General features: G+C 44.5%; 1 protein-coding gene across 4 annotated transcripts in view; it reads right to left on the bottom strand.

Annotated features, from left to right (window-relative positions):
• Window positions 1-6,270: 6,270 nt before the first annotated feature.
• The window catches only part of NKD2 (NKD inhibitor of WNT signaling pathway 2), a 237,968-nt gene continuing 227,867 nt past the window's right edge, over window positions 6,271-16,371 (bottom strand). For 3 of the 4 annotated variants that reach the window (XM_072153075.1, XM_072153076.1, XM_072153077.1), the window contains one exon: window positions 6,271-8,469. In XM_072153075.1, the coding sequence (XP_072009176.1) occupies window positions 7,919-8,469 (551 nt within the window). In that variant the 3' untranslated portion in view covers window positions 6,271-7,918. The remainder of the gene's footprint in view (window positions 8,470-16,371) is intronic. The other variant, XR_011855850.1, reaches the window with a different exon arrangement.

The following is a 16,371-nucleotide window of genomic DNA, read 5'->3' on the forward strand; positions in this document are numbered from 1 at the left end:
ATACTTTGTCACCGGGGGAGAAAGCCTGCGCTTCTGGGTTTTGTTGCGGGCAGATGCCCAGAGTAGAGACTGACACTTTTGCTCCCAGATGGATCTGAGATCTTGAAACAATTCTTCCATGGCAGGAACATCCGAGCACTAAGCAAGAGGGAGTGGTGGATGAGGATGTTGCCCATACACAATTAAAAAGAGAGCGCCATAAAAGCACAGAAAACGGTACAGGAATGTGGAAACAGTGTAAATTTGGTACTTTGTCTGTGATAATTTGTTCTCAAGTTTGCTGCCTGCGGCAGATTTTTTTTCTGTGTTGATATGCATACTGTTTATTGATGTATGGTAAAAGGGGTAAAAACCTTGAATAAAAAAAAGAGAGCGCCACCGGCAGATTCAGTGTCCAATGAATTATAGGAAAATTTCCCCCATGGCACCAGGATGGACCAGTAATCCTGTCAGGTGGAGAAAAAATGGTGGAGATAGCAGCCCAGAGTCTGATTAACTCTCTCCACTTGCCATTAGACTGTGGATGGTACTCAGTTTCACTTGAAGTTGGCTTCCCAGAGAACGCCAGAATGGGGAAACAAACTTGACCCCTCGGTTCGATACAATATGTAGAGGGAGTCGGTTGTGGAGGATGAACAGGCTGTTAAGGCATGGAGCAGATGGCAGACATGGCAGAGGAACAAAGTGGGACATCTTGGAGAACCGATATGGTTACCACCCAGATGACTGTATTGCCCGAGGAAGATGGAAGGTCTGTGATAAAGTCCATAGCCACGCGAGTCCAAAAGCAGCTGGGTATCAGTAACAGCAGAAGAAGACCAGTTAGTTTAAGACTAGATGGCTTGTTTCGGGCACAGGAAATCCCATACATCCTTGACCAGATCTTGCCACCAGTAGTAACGGGAAATGAGGGCAAGTGTTGCACCTCAGGGTTGCCAAGCCACACAAGAGCAATGACTCGTGCAGGGTCAATGTGCAAGTTCAATATGCAAGTAGCACTGGGTGATAAAGCCCCTGCACAACTCGGGGTCCTCATCATACTTAGAGGGCATGGAAAGACTTAGGTTAGGTTCTGCAGATGGTAGACAAACCAGAGTAGCAGGAGGTACCGAGGTTGCTGCTGGGTAACCATCAATTGCTGCAACATGGCGGTGACTTGTCCGAGCTGCTGACCTTGCCCGGCAATCTGCTGGGCCACGATGGTGGTAAGATCAGTAAGGCCAGGTAGCAGGATCTTAACGGGATCCATGGCCGGATCTTACTGTCAGGCATTAGAGGTAGTGGACCCACTGTAATACTGCGGACGATGACGTAATCTGACACCTGGGAGCAGAGTCTGTCACCCGGTTTTCACCAGGGCCTGCCGCAAAGAGGGTTGGACTTGCTGCAGCGTGGCATCACCAGGTCACTCTACAGGCGGTACTTTGTCCACGGTGGCAGCCAAGGCGCAGTACAGAATCGTGAGACATAATCGTGGTTGGGGAGGTCAGGACAGGCGGCACAGGATCGGAGTCAGAAGCAAGGCAAAAAATCAAGGCAGGCAGTGGAGAAGCGGAGTAAGGAATGGAACCCGGGTCACAATAGGAATTCAGCAAACAGTTGCAGGGCATATGGATAAAGCTATAAGGCACAAAGATCTGGCAGGGGGCATAGGAAGATATATACAAACACATACATGGATGATTCTTACATTCCAAAATGTAATATTCTTTGATTTACAGACAATAAAGATGGTTCCTGACAGACCCTTTTTAATTCACCAATTCAAGTTCTAGTGACAAGTATAGATCAATACTTAGGGCCCCTTACTAAGTATACCCCTTTGTGGGATAATCCCTTTTTGGGGGAAATATATATGTTGGAAAGCATGCAGGGGTGGAGACAGAGGGGAATTAGTGATCTCATACAGTTATATGATTAATCAGTGTTAAAATCCTTCCAACAATTGGTGGATGACTTTGAACTTCCTCGCACGATGTTCTTCCAATACCTACTGCTTCGACAGGCTGTACAGGCTCAATTTGGCCTGCTAAGAATATGAGGGGACTTCTATCACTTCTATATAGGGTATTGCTGCATGAGGTGGTGGGAGACCCAATGGTTGGTGTCAGAAGGAAGTGGGAGGAGAGAGTTGGGCACATCGAAGATGAGGAGTGGGGGGAAGTACTGGCATCTCCGAGTACACTTTCTTTAAACGTAGCGCAAAGATGATCGCAGTTGTTCCTGTATCGGACGCCTCGTGTATTGAAAATGAGGACTTAAGGGGAGATGCCTGAGGTCCGAGGTGCTCAGAGGATGATGCAGATGACATACATATGCTTTGGACATGCAGGGAATTAGATATCTTGTGGTATCTTGTGGTGAAATGATACACAGGGTATTCGGAGTGACGATGCCGCAAAACCCAAAAGTGTGAATGTTAGGATATGTGGGTGAGCTTGATGTTCCAAGAAAAGAACAATTAGCGGTTGCTAAAGTGCTATACCAGGTGCATAAATCTATTGCTATGCATTGGTTGCATGCTACCCCACCGAGACTGAGGGAAGTAAGGAGGTAATTAATTAACATTAGATGGATGGAGCTGAAGGTGTATGTGAAAAGGGGAGCAGTAGACAAATATGAGAAACCGTGGTATAAGTGGCTTGACTGTTAAGGAGTGGCTTCAGAGGAATTGTTATGGAGCTGGATACGGGTCCAACCGGGGGCAGTAATAGTGTGAGTTGAGGTGTATCTCCTACAAATGAGAAAGTGCGGGTTGGGAGGAGTTGTTTGATTCAAAAAAAGGATAGATCAATACTAAAGCTGCTGAATGAGATCTCCAATTCCTGAGACCAATGGCAGGTTTGCGCTTGTCTACCCATCAGCTGTTGCTGGGTGACTGTCTCCCACAGAGAAAAGAAGAGTTTGCAGGAATTTATAAAATGTAAACTACATTTTCACTAGGGTAAAGCTAGCCACCCAGCAACAGTGCCCACCTGTCCTCCAGCTGTTGCCCTACTCTCTGAATTGTAATAAACTATATTATGCAGGTACCAATGACTGGTCGTGGAGGTTGTATTTTATTCTAACTACTGGCTTAACAAAGGCACATTAGCCTATAAAGATCAGAAATTTGTAGACTTGCAAGAGTTGATCATTGCATACATTTTCTATATCATTACATCCATGTGCATATCAGAAAATAACTTAGAACTGAGATTGTTCAAAAATTATAAAACTATTGCAGTGAAAAGAGAAGCCACCGAAGTGGGTGGAGCTTTAGCGGATTGGAAGAACCACTCCAGGACACACCTGAAGCTGTGATTATATGCATAGTAATGCATTCAATCACTTTCAGATGGAATTAGTTGTTGCTGGGTGGCTGTCCTTTCCCTAGAGAAATGGTAGTTTTAAGATCATAGATTCCTGTAAACTCTGCTGTCTCCCGCTAATGTGCATCCCGTGTCTCTCACCAGAATTAGACAGAGCTGTTGATTCATTGGACACAATGGGGGTCATTTATTAAGGGCCCGATTCGCGTTTTCCCGACGTGTTACCCGAATATTTCCGTTTTGCGCCGCTTGTACTTAAATTGCCCCGGGATTTTGGCGCACGCGATCGGATTGTGGCGCATCGGCGCTGGCATGCGCGCGACGGAAATCGGGGGGCGTGGCCGAACGAAAACCCGACGTATTCGGAAAAACCGCCGCATTTAAAAACCGAAAATGTGTCGCATAAGGACCGCTTACCTTCACCTGGTCCAGCTCGGTGCATTCCGGCGCGATGAGTTTACTTTCAGCGCAGCAGCGCCACCTGGTGGACGGCGGAAGAACTACCTTATTAAATCCCGGCCGGACCCGAATCCAGAGCGGAGAAGCCGCCGCTGGAACGCGAATGGACCGGGTAAGTAAATTTGCCCCAATGTGGCTGAAGTGAAGTTAATGGGTGTTGCTATCATATAACCCACTGGTTTTAGCAGGCAGGGATGCTTTGACTTACAGAATTCCTACTGCGTATGCCACACTGCCCACTCATGCACAAAATATGTTTTTGTACTGAATGATAATTTGCAACACTGGCAAGAGGCAGTGTTTTTATCCCAGAGCACTTGATTTCATGGCAGCAATAACTTGAAATATGCGCATTGCTATTAACTATATGCTCTATTACTTTTCCATGGTAGGTTCTATGTGGCATATTTGGATTCTCTGACAGGGGAAGGAGCAAAAGGCAGGACTTAAAGCACTTTCTCTGCCGCACAATTTGGAAGGTATAGCAAAGGGGCCTGCAGACGCTCTTACAACAAGAGGTCTACTTAAACCTGGGGGTCTGTATGTCTCTGTCTATTAATCTGTCCGTGAAATAAGTTGTGGACTTAATTCCAAGCTGTAACATTTTGGCTGAGTAGCCTTTTTCATGCTTGAAACATTGCAGCTCATTTCACCTGATATCTGGACAGTTCATAAAATAGTTTAATTTTGGGGCTTCACTTTGTTTTTACTCAGGGCCCAACTTTGTTTAAAAGCGCATGTATTTTAGAATTGTCCACACCAGTTTTTTGTCACGACTGCACTGTGTCCGACAAGACATAAAAAAATGTGCACCTAAAGGGGCGTGTTGGTGCTTAGTCAGAGTTTGTGACAAATTTTATACTGCGACTTGATAGAATTGTGTTGCACTCTTTATATTAACAAAAAAAATGGTGCACACTTTCAGAGCAGTGCAGGGTGCACCAGATAATTAAAGACCGTGCAACAGTATTCAATAATCTGGTGCACATTAGTGCAGTTTTCACTACTTTTGATAAATCTTGGCCAATGGGACATAGGTGAGTCGCATTGTAGTAGAAAGAAATGTCAGGGATGGCGAGACTCCCTTCATCTCTCTTTCTGGTCAGAACCATCTTAGGAATAGAGTGGTATCCAGAGCACCATTGAAAGTCAAGATCAACCACAAGCCAGAGACCAGAACCTAACTGATTCAAATAAGTGTTTAAAATAAGTAAAGAAACTTCAGTAATATAGACATTGTACAGTAGTTCCTAGCTCGAGCCATTATTGTTTTTTAAAACATTAAATCCATCATGTGGCAAATGATGTCTCTAGGGTTTCCACTAGTAGGCTGAGGGCAAAGTGTCCTGTCAGCTCTGTTAATGCATACAGAGGTTAAGGAGATTTGTCTAGGATGGACACTCTCTTCTCTGAGCTGTTCAGGGATACCTTGAAATCTGCTGTTGTAACTACAGCCCTGCTTGTCCAGATCATCTATGTGGCATTCAAGCCCCCTAATAGTAGTTTATTAGCATGATCATAGTGAGGCCAGAATAATAAACAATAAACAATCACCATTCTGGCCCCACTATGATCTGCTTCCAATTGATCCACCTAGTGGGCCACCTGTAGTATGTTTTATCTGACCGCAACAATTTCTAAATGGAATGCCTCATTGACCTCTGCAATCTTAGGCTTGAATTCTTGTTTTGTAGGTAATTGCTGTATATGGGCCCAGATAGGGTCAGCTGAAATGTGAGTCAGGGGAGAGATCTGATGAAGCAAGTTCGGTACCCAGAGAGGATTAGGAGGCAGTGAAAGATATGGACAACTGGTGTGGCTTGGCCTGAGGGGGCTGCCCAGTATTTGGTTCGGCAAGATGAATGTCTCTTCTGGGATTGGATGGGGGGTGGGCCCAGGGAGAGAGCACTCAATGCGGCAAATTTACTTTAATTGTCTGTGTACAATGCACTGTGCCATGATTCACTAAGATCATGCTCCCATTATCCTGCATGTGTCGCTGCCACAAAAAGGATTGCATGCAACACAATCACAGCGCAAACACCTGCTAAATACCTGTGCAAACACTGAAAAGGTGAACAGTCTGCCAAAAGTGTACAGCAAACTCTTAGTAAATGAGCCCCACTTTGTATGCAGTCTCTGATACAGGGGAGCCATTAATGTGACTGCTGTAGAGTAGAGGAGGCCCACGCTCTATACAAAGAAGCACACGGGAGTGAGCGGCATAGTTGATGGGACTCCATACAATGTGCCATGTTATAACCATAAATGATGACGTTATTTGTGTGATTTTGTTTTACCTTATTGCTTTGCAGGCTTTATGTGTTTCCTGCTTAAAGCGATCTGACCCTAATTGGTTAATTAGTCTAAGAGGGGAAGTGAAACGGAGATATGCGTGGGCACTGGCCTCTGACCAGGGAGATCTTGCAACCGTATGCTGAAAAAAAAGTTTAACCACAACATGCTTATATTGTGTATTTGTTTTTATTTTCTTTGGTCACACGATGCATCTTTGTATTTGTCATTTGTGATATACAAACTGTTTTAATCGAACATATTCTGTTTACAAAAAATAAGGGGGGTGCAAATACATGGTTTGAAACGGAGATGACAGAGATTTGTCTTAGTTTGGATACAGTTACAGCTAATTTGCACACCTGAGATAACAAAGTAATATTATAGAGGGAGCACCGAACTTTAACAATGAATAAACACACATTGTGGGAGATTTATCATATTTTTATCATATGATGAAAATGTAATTTATTTTATGGCTTCTATGCCAGTTTTCTGGCGCAGAAGCCCTGATTAATATCTTCTACTCACTTCAAGTGATTGGCCCACGCGTATCCAGGGTGCGCCAGATTAATGAATTGTGTTACACGTTCTTTAGGAATCTGGTGCCCCCTGTGCACCATTCTTTTGTGCACTTTGTTAATGCTGCAGAACTGTGACGCGGACACAATTGTGACGCACGTTGGACAGAATAGTGGCGTACAGTCCACCTAAGCACTAACACGCCTCTTTTGGTGCACTTTTTTCTGCCTTGTTGGATACAGTGCAGCCGTGACAAAAAACTGCCACAGACACTTTATAAATATATGTGAAAGCAGTTTGAACATTCTTTCTAGTGCAAAGTCACGCAGAAAACTGGTGCAGACACAATGTGGGTCATTATGTATTGGCAATATGTTAAATTATAAACGACTTGGCATTAAAATGTTTGTGTAATATCAATGATCGTTTTGTACTTTATCACTATTTAATACAAACAGTTAATATTACATTTTATCATTTCATTTTATAGTTCTAAAAAATACATCTTGGCAGTATTTTGCCAAAAATATTGATGGTACCTCATAGTAATTTTTACCACTTGCCACGTTATTGTAAATTCTTTATTGTTTGTATGAATTATGCTTCAATTTATATTATTTTAGCAGGTCTAACTGAACTTGTTCACATAAACTACAATTCTGACATTGACAATTGGTTTCTATTAGAACATTGATACAATCTATGGTAAAAGCACACCAAAAAAAGTGCTAACTAGTATAATTATCAAAGTATTGAAAATTTATATGAATAAGATTTTCTCAGAAAACTATTCCCTATTTATAAATGTTTCTTCTAAAATATAAATATATATAATATAGTAGCTTAAAATCACAGTGGTTTTTAATGGCATAAGCAAAAACCTTTGATTATAAATCATGAGTATACATACAAAGAACCATAAAACACAAATAGGCACATTTACATTTGGTGCACCTTTAACATAGGGCTTGAAACACATTTCTGTCTGACTTTGCATGTTAAATCTGGTGCATGGGCTAACTGAACATCAAAGCGCCCCCTTCAGTGCAGAAATTTGTGTCACATGAAGCATTGTGCAGCCGCACCACAAAACCGTAACGTGCAACACAAATGTAGCGCAGTTAAATACCTGTGCAAGCAGTTTGCACCCAAGAGAACGTGCAAAGTCCGACAGAAAACTGGCACATGGTCCTTAGTAAATGTGCCCCAAAGTGCTTCCCACAGAGCTGTACAGACCTGAGATTAAAGGTAGATAATTTTATTCTTCCCTAAGTAAATATTGAAATACTGCATTTAAAAGCAAAATTGTGCAGCTTGTCTATGTATATGCATTATGACTGATGATAGTGGTGGTAATGATGGTGGTGCTCATGGTGATGATGATGCTCATGTCTCTGTATGGCAGGAAAAACATAGCCTTCATTTGTTAGAACAGGTGGAAAATCCTGTATGAATTCATTCTCTACTGTGGGTTGGGAATGAGTGGTCTTCATTGGTGAATGAATATCCTTACTCTTCTGTCTATACCTCTTGTGGTTAAATGGCTGTTGCTGGAGGTGATAACTGTGTTGTCCACTCTGAACTGCTTGTGCTGGAGTTACCGGCACGCTGTAATTCACGCCTTTTCCAGATTTTCCACCAATTGTACCACTGGGCAAAGGTTTTCCGCATCCTCTGGGAGACTTGAAAAATTGTTTATCCTGATTCTTATTCCTTTGTTGCATTTCAGGTAAATGAGGCATTGGTTCTCCAGGTGGAACAGAATAGTCATAAAATACCAGTGTTCTTCTATGGTGCACTGGATGGGATTCTTGTGAACGTGATTTGCTCTGGGAATGAGGACCCTTGTACTGTTCTTGATTTTTATGGTCATCAGTTAATCCTGCAGTGTCAAAATATGTAAGAATTTTCACTGAATAGACTATATTTTTAATGGTTAATACTATTTGCAATCTATATTTGGACACATCAACATATCTAATAATAAAAACTAATATTCTAGTTTTTCTGTTTTATATAGGTTGTTTACCAGAGCTGCATAAGCCATGAGGTGGGATGAGAATCTTTCCTCAGTTGGCAGTTGCAGAGCCCGAGGGAGTAAAGCAGAAGAACAGTTGGTAAAGTGGGTGAGTCGGGCAGTCACCAGAAGTTTGGGCCTGCTGCTGGCAAGTAAATACCGCCCAGGTTCTATCACTTCCATCTGTGGCACAGCTGTACTGCACACACCCATTGCTCTATTGCTCTAGAAGACCCAGACGAGACGGGAGAAGGAAGAGAAGACAGCAGCCTGTGAGGAGGTGAGTAACTTTTTTGTCATTTTTAAACTGGCCACATTCTAAATAATAATTTCTTAGGGGGCTGTGGGGATCTCTATATGATTAGGCGGGGGGTGGGTGCTCAGAATTTAAATGGAGGTTGGGGGGCTGTTATTGGATGGGTTTGCTTATGTGGCTCTTGTATATAATTAAAATGGGGGAAGGATCTGCATATGGGGGACAGATATGAATTGAACTTTGGGTTTGGCTGTTATTGGTTATTGCATATAACTAGACTGAGGGTGGAGGGGGAAACTGTATATGAGGCCAGAATTTAATTAAGAATAGGATATGTTATAGGGTACTATATATAATTATAATGAGAGTTCTCTTTATAGGGGACAGATTTTAGCTATATGGGAAGCTGTATATGGGGTTCTGTATATCATTTCATTGTGGGTGCTGTATATAAATTCATTAGGTATTTGTTTTATATATATTATAATTTATTAGGACGGCACTCTTTGTAAAATCATTAGGGGGCTAAATATTAATTATGTAAATATATCAATTTAGTGATCATTTTTATGATATGATAATTTAGTATATATTATTATACCTTAGGACGGTGATGGCAAACCTTTTAGAGACAGAGTGCCCAAATGACAACGAGAACCCACTTATTTATTGCACTGTGCCAACATGGCAATTTATGCAGTAACTTATAGCTCCCTGCTCTGTCGCAAGTTTCAATTGTATCAGTGTCCTGATGACACCAATAAAGGAGAAAGAATTTAATGTATCATTGTAGCTTTCCTCCAGGATACCCTGATCAATAAGAAACACTGGGCCTGGATCCGTAGCTCCAATGGTTACCCAGCTGTGTGCACACCTTTTCTCTCCTCCAATAGTCTCAGGTCCAGGATGTGTATGAAAATAGAATAGAGCACGGAATGTCCTGGGTAGGCCCAGCGCCAGCACCCGGGTAACCCGGGAAAGTCCTGGGGCCCCGGGGTACTGGAGGGTCCCACTCGGGCCACCAGATCAATTGTACCAGGGGAGTCGCTAGGTCAAAACTTTTGGTCGGTGCCCTGGATCTCCCCGGGTCAGCAGGACATCAGCCCCGCTGCCCGGGAGTTTCCTTCCCTCTCTCATCAGGATCTGTATCCTCGGGACACAGATCGCGATGAGAACGAGTGCAGGCACTGCTTTCCCCAGAGGCTGAGGGACCTTTGATGATGTCATGGTCACAAGACCTGCTAGGGAAAGCAGTGCACACACGGAGCTGCATCAGTGAGGTGAGGGGGGACATGACAGGGAAGGGGGAGAACATGGGGGGCTGTGTGGAGGAAATTACTTACTAGGGGGCTGTGTGGAGGAAATTACTTACTGGGGGGCTGTGTGGAGGAAATTACATACCGGGGGGCTGTGTGAATCCACTTAACTTACTGGGGCGCTGTGTGGGCACATTTACTGGGGGGCTGTGTGATGACATTACTTACTGGGGGCTGTGTGGGCACATTACTGGGGGCTGTGTGGGGAAATTACCTACTGGGGGGGCAGTGTGTATACAGGGGGAGGGGGGGCAGTGTGTATACAGGGGGGGAGGGGGGCAGAGTGTATACAGGAGGGGCGGAGGAATGTGTACACAGGGATGGGGGGGCAGTGTGTCCACGCGGGGGAGGGGAGGCAGTGTGACTACTGGAGAGTGGCCCATAAAGGGGCCCACGAGGCCTCTGTCGCCCATGGGCCCACCAAAACCTGGAGCCGGCCCTGCTCACAAACACACAATTAAATTTATATTGAACAGTCTTAAAAAATGATATAAATGGAAATGGCGACTAAATCTCTGGACATTTCAATTCAGTCTTATAAAATTATAGCAATAGGGAGGAGGGAATAAACACATAACTATTAATTGGCATTTTGCAAGAAGTGGACGGTTTGACGAGAGGTGTCGCTTCCCCGCTCAGTGGGGGAAGCGACACATGCAGGAAATTGGAAGCACGATCTTAGTGAATCGTGGAAGACTTGAATCCTCTTCGAAGAACCCACAGGAGGGGTAAGTAAATGTGCCCCATTGTGTTAAAATTTTGTTGAGAAATGCAGGAGCTGCTCCGGAACACAGATGTGCTTAGACCTAAACACATGTGTTTTGCATTGTTCTTGATTGCAAGCATTTTAGTGTAAATCCATCTGAAATAGGTAGAAACTGCTCCACTGCTCCAGTGACTAAATTGCATTTCAGAGCGCAAGTCAAATTCAGTGTATGAACTAAAGTGTCAGGTATGTACCGTATATACTCGTGTATAAGCAGAGTTTTTCAGCACAAAAAATGTGCTGAAAAACATCCCCTCGGCTTATACACGAGTCTACTACAAAAAAAAAAAACTTAAATACTCACCCTCCGATGTCAGCGCGGCTCCCCGATGTCGGCGCAGCTTACCGATGTCACCGATGTCAGCGTGTTCCGTCTTCTTTCTTCTCCGCGGCTCTTCTTCTTTCTTCCGGCATGGACGCGGCCATGTTTTCTTTGTGGCCGCGCATACTATGACATGCTAGAAGAAAACATGGCCGCGTCCATGCCGGAAGAGAGAAGAGGAGCCACGGAGAAGAAAGAAGACGGGACGCGCTGACTTCGGGGACATCGCTAAGCTGCGCCGACATCGAGGAGCCGCGCTGACATCGGAGGGTGAGTATTTAAAGGAAACCTACCACTTGTAGTGGCAGGTTTCTGGTGCCCGGTATTTTCTGGAAATACCGGGCACCAGCTCAGGGTGAGCTGGTGCCGGAGCTTATTTTCGTTAGTGTTTTAAACCGCGGTATCGCGGTTTAAAACACTTTTTAAACTTTATAGCCGGCGCAGGCAGGTACGTGCTCGGCACTTACCATGCGCGCGGCTCTCATTCACTTCCTATGTAGCCGCGTGCCTGCGCCGGCTATAAAGTTTAAAAAGTGTTTTAAACCGCGATACCGCGGTTTAAAACACTAACGAAAATAAGCTCCGGCACCAGCTCACCCTGAGCTGGTGCCCGGTATTTCCATCAGAAACCTGCCACTACAAGTGGTAGGTTTCCTTCAAGTTTATTTTTTAAGGGCCGTGGAGGCAGGCTGCTGTATACTACTAGGGGCTGCTGTATACTACTAGGGGCTTGCTGTATAGTACTAGGGGCTTGCTGTATAGTACTAGGGGCTTGCTGTATACTACTAGGGGCTTGCTGTATACTACTTGGGGCTTGCTGTATACTACTTGGGGCTTGCTGTATTCCCACCCTCGGCTTATACTCGAGTCAGTAGTTTTTCCCAGTTTTTTGTGGTAAAATTAGGGGTCTCGGCTTATACTCGGGTCGGCTTATACTCGAGTATATATACAGTACATGTAGTTCTGTACTTACTGCAGCAGTTTTATATTCTGAGATGGAAGGGTCCACACATTTTATACAGGTGAGGGCCCATGCTACCCTTAGTACAAACCATCACAAAATCCAGTGGCAGCGAGGCTCATAGTCTCACTGCTGCTTCAGTAGAGACTTCATTAAAGACTGTCTATGACAGTGATGGGCAACCTTTTGAGCTTGGTGTGCCAAAATTCGCCAAAAAACCGTGCATAACTCACCTTTAGAAAAAACCTAATTTTGTAATAACATGTCCAGCAGCGGCCTCCCCTTATTAATAACATGTCCAGCAGCGGCCTCCCCTTATTAATAACATGTCCAGCAGTGGCCTCCCCTTATTAATAACATGTCCAGCAGCGGCCTCCCCTTATTAATAACATGTCCAGCAGCGGCCTCCCCTTATTAATAACATGTACAGCAGCGGCCTCCCCTTACTATTAAAATACCCCTAACGGCCTCCCTTTACTACTAAAATACCCCTAGCGGCCTCCCTTTACTACTAAAATACCCCCAGCGGCCTCCCTTTACTACTAAAATACCCCCAGCGGCCTCCCTTTACTACTAAAATACCCCCAGCGGCCTCCCTTTACTACTAAAATACCCCCAGCGGCCTCCCTTTACTACTAAAATACCCCCAGCGGCCTCCCTTTACTACTAAAATACCCCCAGCGGCCTCCCTTTACTACTAAAATACCCCCAGCGGCCTCCCTTTACTACTAAAATACCCCCAGCGGCCTCCCTTTACTATTAAAATACCCCCAGCGGCCTCCCTTTACTACTAAAATACCCCCAGCGGCCTCCCTTTACTACTAAAATACCCCCAGCGGCCTCCCTTTACTACTAAAATACCCCCAGCGGCCTCCCTTTACTACTAAAATACCCCAAGCGGCCTCCCTTTACTACTAAAATACCCCAAGCGGCCTCCCTTTACTACTAAAATACCCCTAGCGGCCTCCCTTTAAATATAAAATAATAATAAACTTATATACTTACCCAGTGATGTCTTCTTCCCTGTAGCTTTACTGCAGGTCTGACGATAATGGCAGCTCGGCTCCTCCAGGTTGCACCGTGCGCCTCGGGTCACGTGACTGACGTGACCTGACGTCAGGTCGCCTCAGTCACGTGACGAGCAGCGCGCATTGCAGCCTGGAGGAGCCGGAGGAGTTGCAGACGGTGGGCGGACCAACGCGGCGCCGGACAGGTAAGCAGGGGGCAGAAACACAGGGACGGGGACGGGACATTAACATAGGGGTAGCAATTACACAGGGGCAGCACATTACACAGGGAGGGGGGCGGACAGCGGGCGCTGGGCGGCCGCGTGTCACCAAAATGACTACGCGTGTCAGTGCTGACACGCGTGTCATAGGTTCGCCATCACTGGTCTATGATAATGGTTAACTGTCTTTCCTGTTTTTGAATAGGATGCCCTATTGTCTTGGCCATAGGTGTAGACATTATTAGAAAGATCTATGTACTATGTAAGCATCTATGCTTTTGTCCACAGGTTTGTATGCCATGTCTTTTTATGCTTTAGATTTATCAAGTAATTTGGTATTTAAAAAGTATAACTAATAATTATCTACTGCAGACTTCATTAGCCATTTCTACATCCAAGCCTCCAGCCGTCTCAAATCTCTCTGCAATATAATACTACAGGCAGTCCCCGGGTTACATACAAGATAGGGTCTGTAGGTTTGTTCTTAAGTTGAATTTGTATGTAAGTCGGAACTGTATATTTTATCATTGTAAACCCAGCCAAAACCTTTTTGGTCTCTGTGACGATTGGAATTTAAAAATGTTGGGTTGTCATAAGAATCCCTATTAACACTAAAGCTTCATTACAGACACCTTTGATAACTGTTATAGCTGATCATTGTAGCCTAGGACTAAAGTACAATAAATTACCAATATCCAGAGGTCCGTTTGTAACTAGGGGTCGTATGTAAGTCGAGTGTTCTTAAGTAGGGGACCGTCTGTATTTACGGAGATATAGCGCTAATATTTTTTGGTTGACAGAGCTGGTTTAGGGCTTATTTTTATTGTGTGTTGAGTTGTTCTTTTCAGTGATACCATTTTTGCATACATAACTTTTTTTGATCACTTTTTAGAACAGTTTTGTGAAGCGATTTAATGAAAAATGTACATTTTTGGCAAGTTTTTCGGGTTTTGTTTTTACAGTGCTCACCAAGCAGGTCCAGTAATGTTACTGAGTTATTGTACAGATTGTTACGGATGCGGCGATACCAAATATGTGGGGGTTTTCTGGTGATTTTGTGTTTTTTTTTTTACTTTATTAGATATGTATAGGGAATGTTTGTGTTTAGGGGACTTTAACTTTTATTAATAAAAAGAATTAATTAAATGTTTATATCAAATGATTTTAACTTTTTTTTTTTGTACTTTAACAGGTTGGCTTGAACAAGCGATCCTCTGATCTTCTTGTTCAAGCTCATCTTCACCTAATACAGTGTAATACTGCGCATGCTCAGTGTGTCACTGCTGGGTCCTGCCAGAAGGACCCTGCTCCTGGAAGAAGCTGCGCATCCCCGGGGGACTGGCAGACCCTGGGGATGAAAGCTGTAACATACTGCTGGCACCCCATGCTTCTGGTACCGGCTTGACGTAATAATACTGCAAATTGCGGGAATGCACCTCCCGCCACGCAGTATTATTACGTCAAATGTCGGGAAGGGGTTAAAGCAAAACATTCTTGAATGCTTAGGACTGCAGGAAGAAGTAGAACATGTGGAAAGGGGCGGATTATCTTTAGAGTTCCCCCTAGCCCCACATTTCTTCCTGTACAGGGGTACAGGGGTAGCGAGATGCTACAACAATAGTCCAAATTTGCCCTCTTTCAACTCTTTTGTTGTCCAGAAGAGGCTGACATGGCTGAAAGTTGTGGTAGAACAGGTAGCAATAAATTACTAATTGAATTGGCGTGCTGGCACTTAGAAATAAATGATAAAAGTGGGTTTTTGTTGTAGTTTGGGCACCCAGTGTCTAAAAGGTTCGCCATCACTGCGCTAAGAGATCTTCATCAGACACTAAAATACATCAGATTAATTGATTTTTACAACAGCATGAACATCATATGTACAATTCTCTGATATACTTACAATATGGAACATAACCTAAGACTATGGGGCACATTTACTTACCCGTCCCATTGATGCTGCCGATCTGGAATGTCCGATGAGGATTCGGAGCTGCCGCGATTCACTAAGATTGTGCGTCCAATTTCCTGCATGTGTCGCTTCCCCGCTGAGGTCCGCCGGAGTTCACCATCTTCTTCCCAGGTGCATGTGAGTGCTGATCTTGCGACACATTTTCATTTTAAAATTCTGCGGTTTGTCCGAATCAGTTCGGTTGTCCGATGGCCACGCCCCCCCCCCCTATTTGTGTCGCATGAAAGCTGGCAAAACAGAAAAATTCGGGAGACCCGACAGAAATGCGTCCGACGGACTCTTAGTAAATGTGCCCCTATGAGTAGTATAGCATACACACCTCTCGTCAAACCGTCCACTTCTGGCAAAGTGCCAGGTACCGACAGGACTAGCTCTGTCAGCTATTAATAGTTATGTGTTTATTCCCTCCTCCCTATTGCTATAATTTTATAAGACTGAATTGAAATGTCCAGAGATTTAGTCGCCATTTCCATTGATATCATTTTTTAAGACTGTTCAATATAAATTTAATTGTGTGTTTGTGAGCAGGGCCGGCTCCAGGTTTTGGTGGGCCATGGGCGACAGAGGCCTCGTGGACACACTGCCCCCCCCATCCCCGTGTACACATTCTGTATACACTCTGCCCCCCTCCCCCTGTATACACACTGCCACCCCCTCCCCCTGTATACACACTGCCACCCCTCCCCCTGTATACACACTACCACCCCTCCCATGTATACACACTGCCACCCCCTCCCCCTGTATACACACTGCCACCCCTCCCCCTGTATACACACTGCCACCCCTCCCCCTGTATACACACTACCACCCCTCCCATGTATACACACTGCCCCCCCAATAAATAATGTGCCCATACAGCTCCCCAGTAAGTAATGTGCCCATACAGCTCCCCAGTAAGTAATGTGCCCACACAGCCTGCAGTAGGTAATGTGCCCACACAGCCTCCCAC

Source organism: Engystomops pustulosus, chromosome 5 (assembly GCF_040894005.1).
Source record: "Engystomops pustulosus chromosome 5, aEngPut4.maternal, whole genome shotgun sequence".
NCBI classification, from domain to species: domain Eukaryota; kingdom Metazoa; phylum Chordata; class Amphibia; order Anura; family Leptodactylidae; genus Engystomops; species Engystomops pustulosus.